The sequence below is a fragment of the Microtus oregoni genome, unplaced genomic scaffold (genome assembly GCF_018167655.1).
Source record: "Microtus oregoni isolate MIOR12 unplaced genomic scaffold, Mior012 000186F_ref0000110, whole genome shotgun sequence".
NCBI classification, from domain to species: domain Eukaryota; kingdom Metazoa; phylum Chordata; class Mammalia; order Rodentia; family Cricetidae; genus Microtus; species Microtus oregoni.
This window is the reverse complement of record NW_024544844.1, coordinates 367,212-387,658: the sequence shown is the minus strand read 5'-3', so window position 1 is coordinate 387,658 and position 20,447 is coordinate 367,212. Positions and strand designations below refer to the sequence as shown.

At 41.9% G+C, this 20,447-nt stretch overlaps 1 protein-coding gene and 1 pseudogene across 4 annotated transcripts in view; one reads left to right on the top strand and one right to left on the bottom strand.

Annotated features, from left to right (window-relative positions):
• Positions 1-2,219: 2,219 nt before the first annotated feature.
• LOC121445412 (MICOS complex subunit Mic26) overlaps positions 2,220-20,447 on the top strand; it is a 47,155-nt gene continuing 28,927 nt past the window's right edge. For 2 of the 4 annotated variants that reach the window (XM_041647550.1, XM_041647548.1), the window contains exons 1-3: positions 2,220-2,235; positions 13,205-13,312; positions 16,093-16,212. In XM_041647550.1, the coding sequence (XP_041503484.1) occupies positions 2,227-2,235; positions 13,205-13,312; positions 16,093-16,212 (237 nt within the window). In that variant the 5' untranslated portion in view covers positions 2,220-2,226. Of the gene's footprint in view, positions 2,236-3,479; positions 3,536-3,855; positions 3,933-13,204; positions 13,313-16,092; positions 16,213-20,447 lie in introns of those variants that run through there. The other 2 variants (XM_041647549.1, XM_041647551.1) reach the window with 2 other exon arrangements.
• LOC121445409 lies at positions 8,272-12,581 on the bottom strand (annotated as a pseudogene).

Sequence of the window (20,447 nt, the reverse complement as noted above, 5' to 3'; positions counted from 1 at the left end):
ACGCAGGGTCTCCTGTAGCTGAGGCTGGCCTCTCATTATGCATAGAGGAGAGCCTTAAACCGATTCTCCTGTCCCAACGCCCCACGTGCTGGCATTTGCAGCGGCTCACCACCACACCTGACTCTGGAAGCTAACCCTTTGGAGCAGTAATTCAGGGATATTCATTCTCACAAATTCCTTAGTGGCAGGAAGTACTTTGCTGACTATGGAAACCGGGCAGAGGGTTTTTACACATTTTCTGTCGAGTTTTTGGTCCAGTTTTTATGAGCCATCTCCCCAGTCCTCTTTTAGTTTGCTTACTTGTGAGACTTTGTGCAAATTACATAATCCCCCCGCCCCCAGTGGCTCAGTGCCCCTTTGGTGATGTGAGCAGGCACGTATGAAATTATTTGAAGCTGCCTGTATTTTTTTTTTGTACTCTTTTGAAGGATTACGTTCCAGTTTGGATGAAGCTCTCAAAATCTTAATTATATCTTCAAAATACCCTTTAAAAATGAAATTGCAGTACGATGTGTCTTTTTTATGCATAAAACAAAAACTTAATAACCACTGTACTTTTGTAGTAATGAGCACAAGTGATATTTTTAGTCGGCTGCCGTGACTGTAGGTGGTGTGAAAATATCTCCGCTTTCTATTGGTGACACTCACAGGTACTGCTAATACTGGAGGCTTGTTGCCTCCACGTACTTGGAAGAAATGCTGAAGTTCCGGCAGAGTTTAGTGGAGGTGAAACTGTCAGCTCCCTCTTTCCCTGGTTCCTGTACCCCGAGCACGAAGAGCTCCCGCTGTGATTTCTCACCGTGCTTCGCACTTCTAAGATATTACCTTACTGATGCAGAGCCTTCGGGATCTAGTCAGTATTTCTCCTTTGGGATCGGAGATGGGGTGGCTTGGAACATACAATTCTGTTGAGAAGGAAAAAAGCTGCCCTTAACATTTGGGGGTTGCTCTGGCACTCGGTCGAGCCTTAGCGTTTTTCCCACCCTGAAGCTTGCTAACACTTCCAAGTCCTGCTTTAAAAAATACTTAAACCACATATCACCAAGTCAAAACTCAAATATTACGACAAACTTAACACTTTCTTACTGGAATGCTCCAGTTTTCCCCAGGTGGGCGTTTTTGTTGTTGTTTTGTGGTTTTTTTTTTCTTTCGCAGAAAAAAAACCCTAATTTCTTCAAGGGCAGGTAGTTTCTAGCACCATCTTTGGACAAGAGGACAGTGACCTTCCATTGAACAAACCTCCAAATCGTCAGAATGCCCATGTGGCTTCCATCTTCTGTCAAATTAGGACAGAAAGGCAGAACGAAATACGAATTACACCATCTTTCTGGTTCGGGCTAGCGTTTGCCGAGACTGCGCAGAGATTTAAAAGGCCGACTATCTGGAATTGGATCCTAGCTTTAGATTTTCCGCAGCGCAGCCTTGGCCACTCGGCAATGAGAACAGTGCCTATCGACTTGTGTGGGAGGAATAAAATTACGTCCTTAATAATGCTTGTTTTTCTTGCAAATAGTTAAATACCATCACTTACCGTCTACAGGTATTAAATGGGACAAATATTTGATTATCAGATTTACAGTTTAGTACTTTTCTTTTTAAAAATATCAATTTTTCGCGATTAAATGACGTGGGGCATTTAGTTTAACCTAAAAATTTAAGGAACATTCAGTATACGGTACATTTTTTAGGGAAAAAAACCTTATGTGAGGTAACTCGAAGCCCCACCGTCGATCCGCAGCTTCTCCCTAAGAGGCTGGCGCAGCCTTCCCGGGTCCGTCGGGCGCCACCGCCTGGCTACTTCAGTTCACAGGGCTGCCATATGGCACAGCCTAGTGCCTAACGGTGGAGGTGGAGGCGAAAGTAGGTTCGCGGCACGGCAGAGTGCCAAGGAGCCGCCCTCTTACCACAGCTTGCCTCCGACACGGAGCTCCAGCCTTAAGCCGCCTAGCAACAGCCCTCAGTGAGGCAAAACCGCCAAGAAGGCGGGGCTTGCGTTCGTCTGGCTCCCGCGCGTGGGCGACGTCGGTTGCTAAGCAACGTGATGCGCTGTCTAGCGGTGTTTGATTGGCTCTTTTGAACTGGAGGCGGGGAGCAACAGAATCTCGTGCTCCCCAGCCCGCTCGCGGTCAAGGGAATCAGGATCTAACCAGGCCACCGTAGTCGCTTTTCTATAGTGGGCGGGACCAAGAGAGGGGTGACCCTGTCGGAGCTGAGGCTGCCAGCAACATGTTCAAGGTGAGAGAGTGGAACCGGGTCATGGTTGTCATCTCCCCCTCTCCGACGCCGGGAGCCCTTCCCACGCTCCCGTGGGGCCTTTTTTTGTGGATCAGACTCGGCTCCCCCCGAGGCTTTGCCCACCTCCGGGCTGGCTAAGTCCTGGCCCGGCGATTCATTCACTGCTTGGTACCAGCACCTGTGAGGCTGAGGCTTGGAACCCTAGATGGGTGGGATTGGCCTTGGGCTAGTTCTTTCGCGAGTGAAACACTATACTACCCACTTCCCCGGCTAATGCCCTTTTGGGTTCGTGGGTAGGATGAGGCCAGGTCCCGACGCTGCAGCCTTTATGGCTTTGGTTGCTTGGCAGGATCGGGTTTCAGAACCTGGCGTGTGGGTGGGGGGAGGGTCAGCCTCCGAAGACGTCGGGGAGGCTGAGGAAGGAAAGGCTACGTGGGGGAAGCTGCCGCTTACTCTCTAGTGAGCATCATTGTGGAGAAGTCGACTCATTCCCCTTCCTTACAGGTGTTTTTTTTTTTAACACCTGCCCACCATAAGGTAGGCATTTACAGTGAAGACTTTCAAAAACCTGTATTTTAGCATTAAGTTATTCTTTCCTAAAGTCACCTATATTTTGTCATAAAAAATATCACAGGCATCGCACCCTTTAATCCCAGCACTCAGGAGGCGGAGGCAGGTGAGTTCGAGGCCAATCTGGTTTACATAGCGATTTCCAGGACAACCAGGCCTACAAAAAGAGACCCTTTCTAAAACAAAACAAAACACAACACACATCAGCAGCCCAAAATCTATAAAATCAGCTCTCCAAGAAACGTAATATTCACAGAATAGTGCCAATACAACCTCAAAATTGTGCTCCCCATTTAAAAGTTTCTTGCAGCTGTAGTGTTCGGGGCACATTAATAAGGGCTGCAAAATCAGATCATGGTCTCTGCCTCCCAGTGCTGTGGTATTGCCAGTGCCTAGCTATGTGATAGTGGGCATGTCACGTAACTCCTCCATGAGTGTTTTTTTTCTATTGGTTGAAGTTAGGGTAATAAACGTCTAATTGTTAACTACTGAGGAGAATTAACTCCCTAAACCCAGAGGAAGGATGGACACTGAATGCATTGATTTGTTGGCTCACTATCATCAAAGATGTGGCTCCTGGGTTTACTATGGCATTGTCGATTTTCCTTATGGTTGCAAGCTGACTGCCAATAACAATACTTTGTCATTCACTAGGGGAAGAGGAGAGGATAAAACTTCCACGCTTGGATTATGTTTTTCCTTCAGGTCTGATTGGACCAACATGGGTCAGGTATCTGTCCCTAGCCCCATAACAGTTACCAGGGGAATGTTGGGCTCTGGTTAGTTTAAGTTAACCAGGATCACTTTGCTTAAACACGTGGGAAAGGAATGGTTTCCTGACCACAGTGCGGTTCTTCAGGGAGGAAGAGGTGTAGTGGAAAGTGGAACCACAACCAGCAGTGCCCACGTCCGGTATATTCATGAGTCTGTGTACGTGTTCATTGACTTGGGGTCTTTGAAACTCTTTCGTGATCGTCATACATGTAAGTTAATTGATGGAAATGAAAGATTGACACAGATGGATGACTCAGATAAGTTTTTTTTTACAGGAGTGAGAAAGAGGGAAGGAAAAGAATGTTGTGATTGTAGAACAGTGGTTCTCAGCTGACTGGTACCACCCCCTTTGGGTATGTTTTGGAAATTCCAGGGGTTGTTCTTTGTGTCTTTAGTTGTGTTGAACATTTGTTTTAGTTTTAATTTTTTTTATCTTATGTGTATTAATGTTTTGCCTGCATGTATGTCTGTGTACCACATACGTGCCTGGTGCTCACAGAGGCCAGAAGAGGGCACATGATCCACTGGAACTGGAGTTACAGATGGTTGTCAGAGGTCATATGGGTGCTGGGGATGAAACCTGGGTCCACTTCTCTCAGTGTTGTGCCCCGTCTGGTCCAGACCCGTGCAGGCCCTGTGCATGCTGCAACAGTTTCTGTGAATCCATCTGTGTCTGTTATGCTGTGTTTAGAAGGCCTTGTTTCTTTGGTGTCCTTCATCCCCCTTTGGCTTTTATAATCTTTCCTCCTCTTCCACAGGGTTCCCTGACCCTCCCATTTAGGACTGAGTGTTCCAAGGTCTGTCACTCTCTGAATATTGTCCATTTATGGGTCTCTGTGTTTGTTCCCATCTGTTGTAGGAGGAAGCTTCTCTGGTGATGGTTGAGGAAGGCACTGATCTATGAGTACAGCAAACTATTAGGAGTCATTTTATCGTTACATTCTTTAGCAGAACAGTAGTGTTTAGTTTTCCCCTATGTCCCTGGGCCTAGAAAGTCTCAGGCTCTTGGGTACGTGTGCAGTGTCAGGCATGGGTTCATTTTTATGATATGGGGCCTTAGTTCCAATCAAATAGTGATTGGTTACTTCCACAATTTTTGGCACTTTTTTTTTTTTTGCTTTTTCGAGACAAGGGTTTCTCTGGTTTTGGAGGCTGTCCTGGAACTAGCTCTTGTAGACCAGGCTGGTCTCGAACTCACAGAGATCCGCCTGCCTCTGCCTCCCAAGTACTGGGACTAAAGGCGTGCGCCACCACCGCCCGGCAATTTTTGGCACTTTTGCACCAACATATGTTTCAGGCAGGTCACCATTGTTGATCACAGGGTTTGTAGCTGGGTTGGTGTTTACCATTCTCCTCTGGTAGTATACAGAGTACCTCCAGTACTATATTATGCATAAAAATAAGTATATGCTATATATAAATAAAATCGTGTATGTCAGTGAATGAAAAAATTTTATTGTGTTACCAGGTAATAGCAGTTGAGAGCCACAGTCCATCAAACTTTAATGTGCGTGTGACTCTTGTTAAAATCTAGAGTGGGATGGCCCTTCAGATGCTCCTGTTTATTTTAGCATCTCAGTGTCATTGATGCTGCTGGTCATCACACTTTGAATAGTTAAGAATTTATTTAGTAAGATCCTTAGTGCGTGTTCCCTGTGCTTTTGAAGTTGATGATTTCATGAATAGGGTAAGATTTGGAAGAGGCACTGACCAGAGAACCAAAAAAGGGGGTTGCAAAGGCTCTGCTGAGAGGTTTGCTACTATAAGTCTCTACATAGAAGGGACAGAATAAATGGTAGGGACTGGTGTGGCTTTGAGAATTGCCAGCTTGGAAGGTAGTAGGCTTGATAGTATCGGTGTTGTACTATAGTATAAGGAAGTTCAATGTGTGTAGCTTGTTATGGGTAATGTTTAAACTCTGATCATTGTTTCCTTTTTATTTTATTTTATTTTTTGGAGTTATAAAAGCCCATTTTTTATTTATTTTTTTTTATTGAGCTTTACATTTTTTCTCTGCTTCCCTCCCTGCTTCTCCCCTCCCCCCTTCAACCCTCTCACAAGGTCCCTATGCTCCCAATTTACTCAGGAGGTCTTGTCTTTTTCTACTTTATACTTTCCATGTAGATTAGATTTTTTTCCTGCTTATTACACAAGTTTTTTTTTTTTTTTTTGGTTTTTCGAGACAGGGTTTCTCTGTAGCTTTTGGAGCCTGTCCTGGAACTAGCTCTTGTAGACCAGGCTAGCTTCGAACTCACAAAGATTCACCTGCCTCTGCCCTCCAAGTGCTGGGATTAAAGGTGTGTGCCACCACCGCCCGGCTTACACAAGTTTCTTACTTTTCTATTTCTATTTGACAGAATCAGATAGCTGTTTTTACAGGGTTAAAAAGATGGAACAAAAACAAAAAAAAAAGATGGAACAATTACAGATGAAATGTATTTTCTTTGCTTTATTGGTGTAATTTTGTAGTAATATTTGCCCCCACCCCCAAAGAAAATAAAATGGTTTTCTGTGAGGAAAAGATGTTAGCATCTTTTTTTTAAGCCTCATTTTTTTGTTTTCTTTTAAGACTATTATGGTCTTTATAGTAGATACAGAAGAACTAGGAAATATTAGCTACTTTGGCACAAAACTGCAGAATTGAAAGCTTCTCATAAATAATTCTGTTTGCAAAACCAGAAAGTACCTTTTTTCCTCTTTTCCTTTCCTTTTTTTTTGGTTTAGGCAGGTCTCAAATAGCCCAGGGCGGCTTCAGACTTTCTGCATAGCCATGACTGACTATCCTTGAATGCTTAAATTATTTTAGACTTATTTATATTACTTTATGTGTATGAATATTCAACCTGCATGTAATTACCGGCACCATGTGCATGATTGGTTGGCGCTCGTGGTGGCTGGAAGAGGGTATTGAATCCCCTGGACCTGGAATCATGGGCAGCTCTGAACCACCATGTGGTGCTAGACACTGAGCCCAGGTCCTCTACAAGGGCAGGAAGAGCTCTTAACCACTGAGCCCTCTCTCCAGCTTTTGGCCTTGAACTGTTTTGAGTTTCCTGCCTTCACCTCCCAAATGGTAGGATTATAGTCAGGTGTCACTCAGTATGCCTTGAAGGTATTTTTTCTTTTGGGGGTTCATAGTGTAAACTTTTCCTATTTTCTTTTTTTTCTTTTTTCTTTTTTTTTTTTAGTTTTATTTGAGACAGGTTTTCTCTATAGCTTTTGGAGCCTGTCCTGGAACTAGCTCTTTTAGACCAGGTTGGCCTCATACTCAGAGATCTTCCTGCCTCTGTCTCCTGAGTTCTGGGATTAAAGGCATGTGCTACCACCGCCTGGCAAAACTTTTCCTATTTCTTTCTTCTCTCGTTTCCTCCCTTCCTGTTCTGTTCTGTTCTGTTCTGTTTGATTCTTTCTGTTGGGGGTCTTACTCTTTAGCCCAGACTATCCTGGAATTCATTGTCTTACAGTTCCAGGCTGACCTGTAACTGATACGGTTCATAGTGTGAACTTTGCCTATTTCTTTCCCCTTTCTTCCTCCCCTGGCCTGGAATTCACTGTGTAACCCAGGCTGGTCTGTAACTGGTCCTTCTCAGACTCCAAGTGCCACCACACGTTTGAAGTATTGGCTTTGTTGGTGTTAATGGTGTATATCTGGGCCTCCAGTACTAGGGAAGATGTTGCCGGAAGATCCCGCCTGGCGTTGAAGTCGAAGACCAGCCTGGCCTATACTGTGAACCTGAGCTTTATAGTCCCCAGTGCTGTGAGTTAGACTGAGGTGATTGTGGTCTGTATTTGTACACCCAAATAGTGTCTGTCAAAACAGACATCTTGAGAACATGGATTTAATTACCCTCTCAATATATTTAATTCCTAAAGCTCTATCACTGATTGATGTATTTATAAAGTAATTATTATCCTTCATTTGGAAGGATCTTCATACTCTGTGGTATATTCTTTAGAATGTCTTCAGGAGTCAGCTAGTTTTATTTCTTTCTGTGTTGTAAACAAATCAGTACTCACCTCAGAACTTCAAGACATATAGATAATGCTAAAGAATCACCGTTAATAGCCCCACTCCTAGGCAACCATGGGGTGCATCTTTCCATGCTCGTTCCTTAGTATACCTATATATGCCCTTGGCGTGACCTTTTAAAAACATCCATACTACAGTCTACCTCCACTACTTTTTAAGACAAATGTCATTTTACGATAGGCTTTTGTTCTATTTTTTAAGGATTTATTTATAATTTCCTGTGTTAGAGTGTTTGCTTGGATGTGTCTATGTACACCATGTAGAAACCCGAAGAGGCCATCCAGTCCCCTGGAACTGGAGTTACGGACAATTGTGAGCTGTTCTGGAAATCAAACCTGGGTCCTGTGGAAGAGCAACCAGTGCTCTTAACCACTGAGCCATCTCTCCAGCTCTGCTTTTTTGTCATTTGAAATAGATGGAAAATGAATTTCTTATAGGCTTACATTTTGATTCAGAGGCATTTAGAAATGGAAGCTGTGATTACATATAAAAAGTAAGTTTCTCCCTGGTCGTCTAGTGGTAAAAAAAAAAAAAGTAAGTTTCATTTTTTTATATGCTGAATAAATGGTGGCGATAAATTCTGGCTGTATATGATTTATCAACATCGCTTAGAAAATATGTATTTTTTCTGAGAAAAATTTTATTGGCCTTTTGGATAAAATTTATTTGCCAGGAAGAAGGATGATCCCATCATACTTCTGCTGGAACCAGCGCATGGCTTCCTTTTTGCTGATTCTGTGTTTGGCCTTGGGTCATATTTGATGTTCAGGTCTATGTGTTCTTGAATCCCAAAGCCAAAGTTCCCAGTATCTGAGAAGTTATTTTTCCGCAACTCATCCTCCCGCACCTTCAGACCTTTCTCCAGAATTTGGCTCCACTGACAGTGCACTGAACAGCAATCTTTTCATTTCTCCTGATGCTGAAGGATCTCACGGTGTAGCTTGCTTTGGAAAAGACAGATGTCTGACCTGTGAGCTGCTCCAACACCTTGGCTGCCCGGGTCAGCCTGTCCCCGCTCTCCCCAACACAGATATTGAGGCAGAGCTTGTGGATGCGAAGTTCCCGCACGGGGTTCTCCTTTTCACCTTGATCTTGCTGAATGGGCGGCGACGGCGGGCGATCCCTGCATCTGCGGGTCACACAGCCCTGCCTGTCTCAGTGCCACCAGCATTGCGGGCTCTGACCTCCTCCACGCACCGGCAAGAGCGCCCTTGGATGGGGGTGGATGAAAGGGAGGCAAAGCAAACTCTCAAAAATACATATTTTTAAAAAAATTTTATAACCAATACTGAAATATTTCCTTTCAAAAGTCCAGATGGTACAGATAGCAACCACATGTCTATTGTCTACCTCCCTTTCACCCCCTACCCAGAGCGAGTCTCTGTTGTGTTGGATGTGTGCCCATCATAGAAAAGCTGGGTAGGGATAGAGGTAGATAAAGCTCAGTGGTAGAACATTTGTTTGCATACAGAGCTGGAGGGGGGCGCTGTGTGACACAGACATCCCCATTGAGCTCCTGTTATAGGGAGAGGTAGTCTGTTTTTGATGCTTTTAGAGTTGTGAGTGGATTTGAAATGTTTCTCTCTCTCTCTCTCTCTCTCTCTCTCTCTCTCTCTCTCTTTCTCTCTTTGTTTTTTCGAGACAGGGTTTCTCTGTAGCTTTGGGGCCTGTTCTGGAACTAGCTCTTGTAGACTAGGCTGGCCTTGAACTCACAGAGATCTGCCTGCCTCTGCCTCCTGAGTGTGCCACCAGTGCCCAGTTGAAATGTTTCTCTTTATTTTTAATTCAGATTAAAGAAATTGTTAATATGTTTTTACGGATACCTGTGTAATGTTATTTGGACCAGATTGTTGATTATTTTTATTAGTTTGTTTTACCTTAAAAATTCACATTTTATCTTTTGGCTTTATGTTAATTATTTAGAACAAGAATAGCCTTGAAAGTGTGGCCAGTTTTCAAAGACTTGAAAAAAGTCCATTTCAGATGTTAAAAATGTGTTATGCCTGCTTGCATGTCTGTGCTCTTATGCGTGTGCCTGGTGCCCGGAGAGCAGAAGAGGCCATTAGATCCCTGAAACTAGTTATAGACAGTTGTGAGCTCCCGCCTGGGAGCTTGGAATGGAACCTGGGTCCTAAGGAAGAGCATCCAGTGCTCGTAGTCACTGCGCCATCTCTCCAGCTCCCTCATTTCAGATTTTTACCTCTTAAGACTGGAAAGTCAAAAGAAAAGGTTTTTAGTGTGTATGGTACGGAAGATGGAACCCAGGGTCTTGAAGCATACTAGGCATGTACCCTACTACTACTGAACTATATTGTACCCTTAATCGTAGCAGCATTCTATTTCAAATGGATAAATGCTTTGAGATTGGAAGCTATTGGAGATAAGACGAATAATCAAAGAATTGGTATAACATTTTTGGGAAAAACATGGGTATGCCTCCTTTTGTAAGTATAAGAATATCTAATTTTAAATGACATTTACATTTAAAATGTTCAGGTAATATTTATTTTCCACAGGGATTTAATATGCTTTTATATAACTTTGGAAAGAGCTGTGCATTTTAGTGTACAGGTTATCTGACAGTTAGCCAAGTGATAAAATAGCTAGAATGCAATAATTTAAGGCAATAGAACCAGGTATGATGATGGTACATGCTCATAATCTTAGCACTCAGGATCTAGAGGCAGGAGGATGGAGCTTTCAAGGCCAGTTTGGGCCAAGTAGGGAGATACTTGAAAATAAAAATGAAACATTATAGATTTGCTCATACAAGTTTTGCAATCAAATTGCTTCGATTAGGTTATAGTTGCCGCACAGTAGTGGCGCACGCCTTTAATCCCAGCACTTGAGAAGCAGAGACAGGTAGATCTCTGAGTTTGAGGCCAGCCCGATCTACAAGAGCTAGTTCCAGGACAGGCTCCAAAGCTACAGAGAAACCCTGTCTCGAAAAACCAAAAAAAAAAAAAAAAAAGAAAGAAAAAAGAAAAAGAAAAAACCAACAAAAAACAAAAACTTGATTGAAATTATTTTTAATATTACAAAAATAACAGCTGTTAAATGGGATCCCATATAGTTTCTGTGGATAAAGCTGCAAAGATTGTGATGTGTTTAAAAAATCATCATGTTTTAAACCTTTGGTTTCTTTGGTTACTTCTCTTTACAGAGGCCATTCCCAGTAACACTGACTCCAAACATCAGTCTGTTGGGTGACTTTGCTAAATAAAAGCTATACATACTTTTGTGATTTCTGCTTATTTTAAAATAAAGTTAGGGACTGGAAATATAATCCAGTTATCCGAGTATTTTGTCTTTTATGTGCAAAGGCCTAGATTTTTTTTGCTTTGTTTTTTTTTGTTTTTTTTTCTTTTTTTTTTTTTTTTGGTTTTTCGAGACAGGGTTTCTCTGTGGCTTTGGAGCCTGTCCTGGAACTAGCTTTTTTTTTTTTTTGTTTTGTTTTGTTTTGTTTTTGAGACAAGGTTTTTCTGTAGCTTTGTAGCCTGTCCTGGCACTCGCTCTGTAGACCAGGCTGACCTTAAACTCACAGAGATCCGCCTGCCTCTGTCTCCTGAGTGCTGGGATTAAAGGCCTAAGCCACCACTGCCCGGCTAAAGCCCTAGATTCTTATAAACTTGGTAGAGAGTTTCCCTAGCATGCCTGAGGGCCTGAGGTCTCAGTACCACCACCACTATAAACCAAAACTCCAGAAATTGTTCAAAAAGAACAAAGGAAAGAAAAAGTGCTGAAGAGGGGCTCTTCTAATTGTTATCACATGTAATACTGCTTACCGGGCTGGGGGGTTTTGTAATCATAAGTCCTTGCCAAGCTTCAGAAGGTAGAGATGAAGAAATAACAATGTTCTAACCTATAAAATGGGCCAAGGCAGTTTCTTTATTAGCCAATGACCTTCCTCCATCATTTTGGCATCTGTCTCCGGCATATTGCCTCTAAAGTGAATGGCTTCCAAAAAGCCAGAACAAACAGCAGGGATAAATCCTGGTCTCGCTGCCAGTGGCCCCACAGTCTGCCCCAGCCATACAACTATCACCCACATTCAGAGGGCCTAGTTTAGTCCTATGATGGTTCTCTTGCTGTCAGGCTGAAGTTGGAAGGCTTACATTATTAGCTCAGGTAATTTGTTTCAGTGGGTGTCCCCATTATGGTCTTGACCTCTTTGCTCATATTCTCACTTCTTCCTCTCTTCAACTGGACTTTGGGAGCTCAGCTCAAACACTGAGAACAAGGAAAGAGTTTTCTTGATTGAGGGAGCCCTTATGGGGCTAGCAAGAAACCTAGCACTAGAAAAATTCCCAGGAATCCACAAGGATCACCCCAGTTAAGACCCTAAGGAATAGTGAAGAGGGTGCCTGAACTGACCTTGACCTGTAGTCAGATTGGTGACTATTTTCAAATATCATCATAGAACCTGCATCCAGCAACTGATGGAAGCAGATGCATCGAATCCAGTGGTGTTTTTGAATCCATAGAGGTCTAGGCAACTATTTAGGTTGCTGCTAAAAACAATTCAGGAAAGAAATGAGAGCTCTACAAAGGACTGTACAGGAGGGAGTAAAGAAGAGCAAGTAGAAGTGATATCATATTTATCATTTAATAAGCACAGTTGCCAGAGCTTAGTGACCAGAAGGATTGATGGTGGTAGTGACAATGACCTTGGGATTTAATTTTAATTTATTTTTGTTTTTTTTTCTAGTTTTTTAAGAGAGGGTTTTACTATGTAGCCCTGACTGTGTTGGAACTCGTTCTGTAGACCAGGCTGGCCTTGAACTCATATCTGCCTCTACCTCCTGAGTGCTGGGATTAAAAGTGTGGGCTACCACCAGCTGCTTATTTTTAATTTTAAATGAGGAAAAGGCATGTATTTAATATATATATATATATATATATGTATATATATATATGATGCTTTGAAATATGTATTATAGTGTGTCTAAATGGAAGTAACTAACTTGTTCATTATTTCATATTTCCCTTTATTTAAATGTAATCTAAAAATACTGAACTGATAGAAGCAGATAGGAGAATGGTAGCAACCAGTGTCTGGGATTTGGATTGAGGAAGGTTATCAGTCAAATAATACAAAATTTTAGGGAGATAAGTTGGAAAGATCTATTGCATAGCATAGTGATTGTAGTTAATATTGATCTATTATATTTTGGGAGTGAATTTCAAATGAGCTCAGTTTTTCTGGTGAGGTTGTCACTATTCCTGAGACACGCTGTAGAGAAAGAAATGCAGGTGTGTGTGATAAAATGATGAGTTAGATGTTTTTCAGAGATGTAATGTATCGAATATAGATTGGTATCAATTTGCCTAGCTTTCGCCTGGTGTCTTTTTTAATTTTTTAGTTGAAGGCTTTAGAACTTTTATCTTTGGGAAATTAATATAAAATCTTGAAACTTGACCTCTTAGAGTATATGCTTAAGTTTTGACATCTTCTGAATTTCAGAAATGCATTTACTTTTCAGAAAGGACAGTAAGCTTTTCTGAGTGGGAATGTCTGAGATTATCGGCCTGCTTACCTTGTAGTACTTTGTATGTAGCATGGACAAAAGATTTAAGATTGCTTTTGTATTTCAGGTAATTCAGAGATGTGTGGGGCCAGCCAGCCTGAGCCTGCTCACCTTCAGAGTCTATGCAGCACCAAAAAAGGATTCACCTCACAAAAATTACATGAAGGTTGATGAGGTAATGTGCTGATACTGTCTGGTACATAATTAACATCAGATTTAGTTAGGAGAATTTTTGTAAATTATGTATCAAGGTGATAAAAGGTTTGTAGTTTGTTCTACTCTTTGAGGTACTGGATATTAACATATACCCTTATCATACTTAGACAATATTTGAAAGGAAGACATACATTTTCTGAGAGTTTGTTTTCTCTGTGGAAAACTTCTGAACTCTGATTTTTCCACAGATGATAGTTGAATGTTGTTAGGAATAGCTCATAGATAGATTTAGTTTTTAGTGGAGAGCTTACTCTATCCCAGATTGTAAGCAAAGCTCACTTTTCCGTTTTCTTAGTAAGTACTTATTGTTTTATTGACTTTTTTTCGTACAATATATTCTACTCACTGTTTTCCCTCCCCCAACTCCTCCCAGACCCTTTCCTCCTTCCCACCCATCCAACTCTACACTTCTCTTTCTTGAGAAGACAGGTAGGCAAACAAAAAAATCCAAGCAAACTATAATTAAAAACAGCAAAGAAAAACCATTCTCTCTCCATTAAAAACAAAATCAGAAACCATAATATACAAGCAAAAGTAAAAAACCGAAAAATGACCAAATGAAACAATATGGGACAAAAGTCTATAAAAATATCATTGAATTTATTTTGTGTTGGTCAGCCACTGCAAGGCATGGGACCTGCCCTTAAGTGTGTTTAATCCTCAGCGAGACTCCATTGGAGAGAACTAATTTTTTCTTTGCAAGAGGTAGTCAGTTGGAGATAGCTTCTTGGTTAGGGATGGGGGCCTGTGTCTACTTCCTTCTCTCAGCTTGAACCTGTGCAGGCCCTATGTGTAATGGATTATTAAAAATGCTGCAGGTTCCCAAGCGGCAGCGGCAGGCAGCGGGCCATGTGGTGGCAGGCAGGGGGCAGCCGGGTCCCGAGATGAGATCCCAGGCAGGGACTGCGTGCGCACAAGACCACGTGGCAGATCTCCGAAGGTGGCTGGTCCCCGGCAGCAGGGCGAGAGACAAATGGATAGGCACGCCATTGGATATTTATTTAGTGGTTATGGAAAGGAGGGGAGAAAGGGAGAAGAGCAGAGAGAGGGAGAGAGGGAGAGAGAGAGAGAAGGAGAGAGAGAGAGAGAGAAGAGAGAAGAGAGAGACGGAAGCTGCCTCTCTGAGAGAGATCTCAGGCTGGAAGCTGAAGATGAGCCTGTCTCAGCTGATGGGGGAGGGAGTGGGCGTGGCTTGTGTCTTAAAGAGACAGAACAATCATTACACTATGCATGCTGAGTTCATGTGTGCTTCAGCCATACAGTGTCTGAAAGACACTGTTTCTTGGAATCCTCCATCCCCTCTGGCTCTTACAGCTCTCCTCTTCTGTATGCTTCCCAGAGCCCTGAGAGGAGGGATTTGGAGAAGACATCCTATTTGGACTCAGGGTTCCAAAATCTTTCACTCTCTGCACATTGTCCAGGTGGGGCTCTGGACAATTCACTTTTCAGAGGGGCCTGCCTTAGTCTGGACTGCTTATCAAGCTAAGGAAACTTTCCACATTTTTCTTTCAAAGGGTTTAAATGCCAGGGTTCTTCCTGGTTCCTAGCAAGATTAGAGATGCTTAAATAAATATTTGTATATAATAGATCAATGAACTAAGTAAGACATCTTCTCTCCGTTATTTATATTCTTTTTTTTTGTCTGTACCTCACAGAAATTATTTGGATTTTTTTTATTTTATTCAATTTCTGTTACCTTGTAATAAAATGTTGTACAGAAGTCAGTAGTGGCCCGGCAAGGTTTCCTGAATGGTGTTTATGTGAAGCTTGTTAGCGGCCCTTTTCCTTTCCTCTCCTCTCAGGCTTTAGAACTAGTAGTGCCTACTGAGAAGACTCTTCTAGGTAGGCAATGCATTTGCTCACCTGCTTTGATCAGTAGCATTCTGATATTCGATCCAGGTAGCCAGTTTTTCTTCAATTCCTCTCAGCTTTTTTCTTAACAAAACAAAACAAAACTCAACGGCTGGTAATATGACTGAGTTATAATAAAAACATTTGCTGCCAAGCTGGAAGACTTAGTTCGATCCCTGAGACCCACACGGTAGGAGAAACCTGACTCAGAAAGTTGTCTTCAGACTGCCACAATTCGCCCTGACACCCAGAAAGCTGTTTCAGGGTTCTACACATGCACCATGACCTGTGCCCTCCCCGAAATAAGCCTCCGTTCACTCTTTAGAGCAGTAGGATGTTTTCCACTTGAAGTTTGAGGTAAAATACCAGTTACCACTCTAAAGTGGATCGAGGGGACTGGAGGTGCTCGCTTTGCGTGCCTTGCGTGCCTGAGGCCCTAGGTTCAATAATTACCCCACACTACCAAAACAAAACAATAGATAGAGTAGATAGGGAGAAGATGGGGCCCTTTGTAGTCCTGCCTTCTTGTCCTTATCCTTACCGAGGGAACAAGGTACAAAGATCATCTGAAGTAAAGTTAGAGGTTGCGTACAACCCTGAATGTAACCGTAATTTATGTTATTAGTGATGCTAACCTATAAAATTGATCATGTTGGGGGTCTGGAGAGATGGCTCAGAGGTTAAGAGCACTGGCTGCTCTTCCAGAGGTCCTGAGTTCAATTCCCAGCAACCACATGGTGGCTCACAACCATCTGTACTGAGATCTGGCGCCCTCCTCTGGTGTGCGGGCGTACATCAAGGCACAATGTTGTATACATAATAAATAAAAAAAATTGATCATGTTGCATGATCTCATAGCATATACTTTTTTGTTTTTAATATGTGTAGCTTTCACTCTACTCAGTTCCTGAGGGTCAATCTAAATATGTGGAGGAGCCAAGGACTCAACTTGAAGAAAACTTCTCGCAACTCCGACATCATTGTGAGCCATATACAAGTTGGTGTCAGGTACAGCTGCTTAACAGTTAATAGTGAAAAGTCTATATTGGGTGTATGTTTTAATTTTTAGTTTCATTATTTACTAATTAATTTCTATATATTTATTTATTTATTTATTTGAGGTTCTTAGGATCTTACTCTGTAGGGTTGGCCTGGAATTTACTGCATTGTCCTCAGACTGGCTGGTGATCTTCCTGCCTCACTGACCAGCATAAGTGCTAGAATTACAGATATAAGCTATCATGCCCAGCCCTGAGTGCATGTTTTTAGAAAAAGGTATAATAGTGAGTCCTAAGTTAAGAGTGTCTAACTTCTAAGTGTTCTTCAGTTCTAACCAGAGAGCAGATACAATGAAACCCGGCATCCTGGTGGCAGCAGGAGGAATTTCCCTCTCACCAGAAGGGTTGTGGCACCTTGACTGCAGAGCAGAGGGCAAACAATTACCTTGTTGGTTTGTAGTATAAAGTAAAAACATGGGACATTAATCGAAAGAAATGAAAATAACGTAAAAATGTATATCGAAATTGTAATGATGGCCTGGTGAGATGACTCAGTTACTGAGTGAGGACCTGGGTTCAGGCCCCAATTCAGGTAGGTGTGATGGCATATACTTGCAATCTCAGTGATAGGGTAACAGTTTGGTAGATTCCTGGAGCTCACTGGCCAGCCAGCCTAGCCTAATCAGCAAGACCCAGATCTCATTGAGAGGTTCCATCTTAATAAAACAAGGTAGATGGCTCCGGAGGAGAGAAAGCCACGGCTGACTTTGTGTGGCTTTCTCACAACACGGCTGACTTTGTGTGGCTTTCTCACAATATGTGCACACACATGTGTGAATGAGTACCTGTATCCAAACTACACATCACATACCTGTACACGCTTATCATGTACATACATCCAGAAAATTGGGATTTTTATCTCCCTCTAGAAACTCTACAAATCCCTATAGGCTGTGCATCCCTAATCCAAGATTATTTTTTTTTAATTTTTTAAAATATTTTTTATTAAGTATACAGTATTCTGTCTGCCTACATGCCAGAAGAGGGCACCAGACCTCATTACAGATGGTTGTGAGCCACCATGCTGTTGCTGGGAATTGAACTCAGGACCTTTGGAAGAGCAGTCAGTGCTTTTAACCTCTGAGCCATCTCTCCAGCCCTCCAAGATTATTTTGTATTTGAATTTTTACACTAAGGATGCTCAATCTATAAATCCAAAAAACTTAAGAAGCCAAAACTCTTGAAACCTAACAGACATTTGTTCCCATATATTTCAGATAAGGCCTACTCATACCGGCATGAGTACCCAAGTGATGGTGGTGCACACCTTTAATCCCAGCACTCTGGAGGCAGAAGCAGGCAGGTCTCTGTGAGGTCTGAGGCTTGTGTGGTCTATATAATTCTAGGACAGCCAGGGCGACACAGAGAGATCCTTTCTTAAAAACAAACAAGCAAGGAAAAACCAACCAAGCAAACAGAAAATGCTAGGCATGACTATAGAGTGTTTGAGTGCTGTAATAGAAGGGAGATATCATAATAAGGTAGAGTTATATGTTTGCGTACTGAACGGTTCACTCCAGTGAACAGACTAAGTACAGATTGGCTCTGTCCTTGCTCATGTTTTAGGTTCCAGGCATTTGTTGTTCCAGGAAGTGAATATAATCTGATTTTAAAACACTGAAACCAAAGTTTATAATCTATAGACAGCTTTTGTAGGCTTTGATACATATTTGCTCTATGTGATCTTGGTTTTGAAAAGGAAGGAAAAACGAATAAACTAATGCATATGAGTACAAGATGATCCAGATTTATTTTAATTGAGATCTGAAAATTCAATTTTCATCTAGAACTTTCTGTAAAAATTTAAATTTCATTAATTATGCTGTTGGAGGACAAAAAGCCCAGGAGCCCCATCACCGATGCTGCACACACACCTTACCGCTGAGCTAGTCCCCAGCCTAGTTCTGTAATGAAAAAGCCCAGGAGCTCCATCACCGATGCTGCACACACACCTTACCACTGAGCTAGTCCCCAGCCTAGTTCTATAATGAAAAAGCCCAGGAGCTCCATCACCGATGCTGCACACACACCTTACCGCTGAGCTAGTCCCCAGCCTAGTTCTGTAATGAAAAAGCCCAGGAGCTCCATCACCGATGCTGCATACACACCTTACCGCTGAGCTAGTCCCCAGCCTAGTTCTGTAATGAAAGCAATTTGTCAGCTGGCTGTGGTGGCACATGCCTGTGACCCCAACACTAAAGATGCTGAAGCAGGATGGTTGCTGCAAGGTTGAAGCCTGCCTGGGCTCTGTAAGGAGACCCTGTCTTAGAAAAAAAGGGCTTTGTTTGTTTGCCTTTCAACCTGAGGGGTTTTTTTTAATACTTTTTTTCTGTGATACTCAGTGCAACAAAATATCTGTCAACATCATATGCTAGTTATCAACGTGCTTATTTTAGTACTGATAAACGGGAAAAATTCCTTGTAATTAGGATGGCTTTATTAGGTACATTGATTTCTTCATGAAGAGAAATATTTCTAATTCCTGGCCTTTTAAAAAAATTTTAGATCAGAAAATTTCTTGTTCTTTCTTGAAAATGGGAAAATGATTAGTCCAGCAAAAGAAATAGACTGCTCTTCTAGACTTTAATGTGTAGTTTTTCTTTTTAAAAAGATTCATTTATTATTTGTGTGTGTATGTGTGCATATTATGTGCACCTGTGGGAGTGTCTGCACACATGGAGGCCAGAAGAGAGCATCAGATTGCTCAGAGCTGGAGTTACAGGTGTTTTTTTTGGGGGGATAGCTGACTTGTTATGTGGGTGCTGGGATCTGAACTCCAGACTTCATGCCTGTACCACAAGTGTTCTTAACAACTGAGCCATATCTCTAGGCCTCTGTTTTTTCTTCTTATAGATGGAAAAAGGTATAGTCAACACTTTAAAAATAGTTGATTTTTTTATTGTTTTTATTGAGTTATATATTTTTCTTTGCTTCTCTCCCTTCCTCTCCCCATCTCTTCTACCCTCTTCCATGGTCTTCATGCTCCCAATTTACTTAGGAGATCTTGTCTAAAAAATAGTTGATTTCTAATGAAGTGATGTTAGTTCTTTACATCCTCCTCCACACTCAACATTTGGGACTGCACTTACAGATAGCTGTGAGCCACCATGCAGGTCCTGGCAGTCAAACCCATTGCTCCAGCCTATGTTTAATCCATTTTATTATTTACACTTTTATTTTGTTTGGGGGTGGGGACTTATATATTTGTTTGCTGGCCAGAGCTAGTAAAGAAACTCAGTTCCTTACTCAAGCTAGGTAAGCACTTTGCCACTGAGGTACGTCTCTAGCTCCTCAAAACCATTGTATTGTTAGGAGAATGATGATAAGTTTGTTTACTTTAGAATTGGGATGTCTTTTTAAAATTGAGTTATCAACTCATTGGTCTCAGTAAAGCTGCTCATTCCTGCTTCAAAGAAGCATTTTCCAAATGTAGGCTCTAAAAGTATTGCAAATCATAAAATAGACTTAATTTGAAAGATGGTGTTAATAACCTAATGGGGAAATGATCACCTCTGATTACCAAGAATATCAATTTTGTCTTATTTTAGGATTTTTAAAAAGATTTATTTATTATGAATACAATGTTCTGCCTGCATGTGTCCCTGCAGGCCAGAAGTTGGCACCAAATCTTATTAGAGATGGTTGTAAGCCACCAGATGGTTGCTAGGAATTGAACTCAGGACCTCTGGTAGAACAATCAGTGCTCTTAACTGCTGAGCAATCTCTCCAGCCCCCTATTTTAGGATTTTTTTGTCATTTTTAAATGTGTGTGTCTGTGTCTACATGTGTGGCTATGTGCACCTGCCTTCAGGTGCCTGTGAGGAACAGAGGCATTGCATCCTCCTGGAGCTTGAATTACGTAGTTGTCAGCCACTTGACATGGCTGTTGGGAATTGAACTCTTGTCCTCTGCAAAACAAGTGTGTTCTCTTAACCGTTGAGCTATTTCTCTAGCCACTCAATTTTCTGTCTTCTTATTTCCTTCAGTCTCAGGAGTGAGACGAGAAGGTTGTCAAACCATTTTATTTCAAGTCTTTGCTTCCCATGACAGTAGTAAAGCATGCTCATCACCAGGCTACTAGTGAAAGGGAAATTACAGAAGAGAAAATAAAGCAATAAAACTGAAAGGGTATCCCTTAGTTTAAAAACGTAATAGCTGGAGGTATATAGGTAGTGTATATGCTTA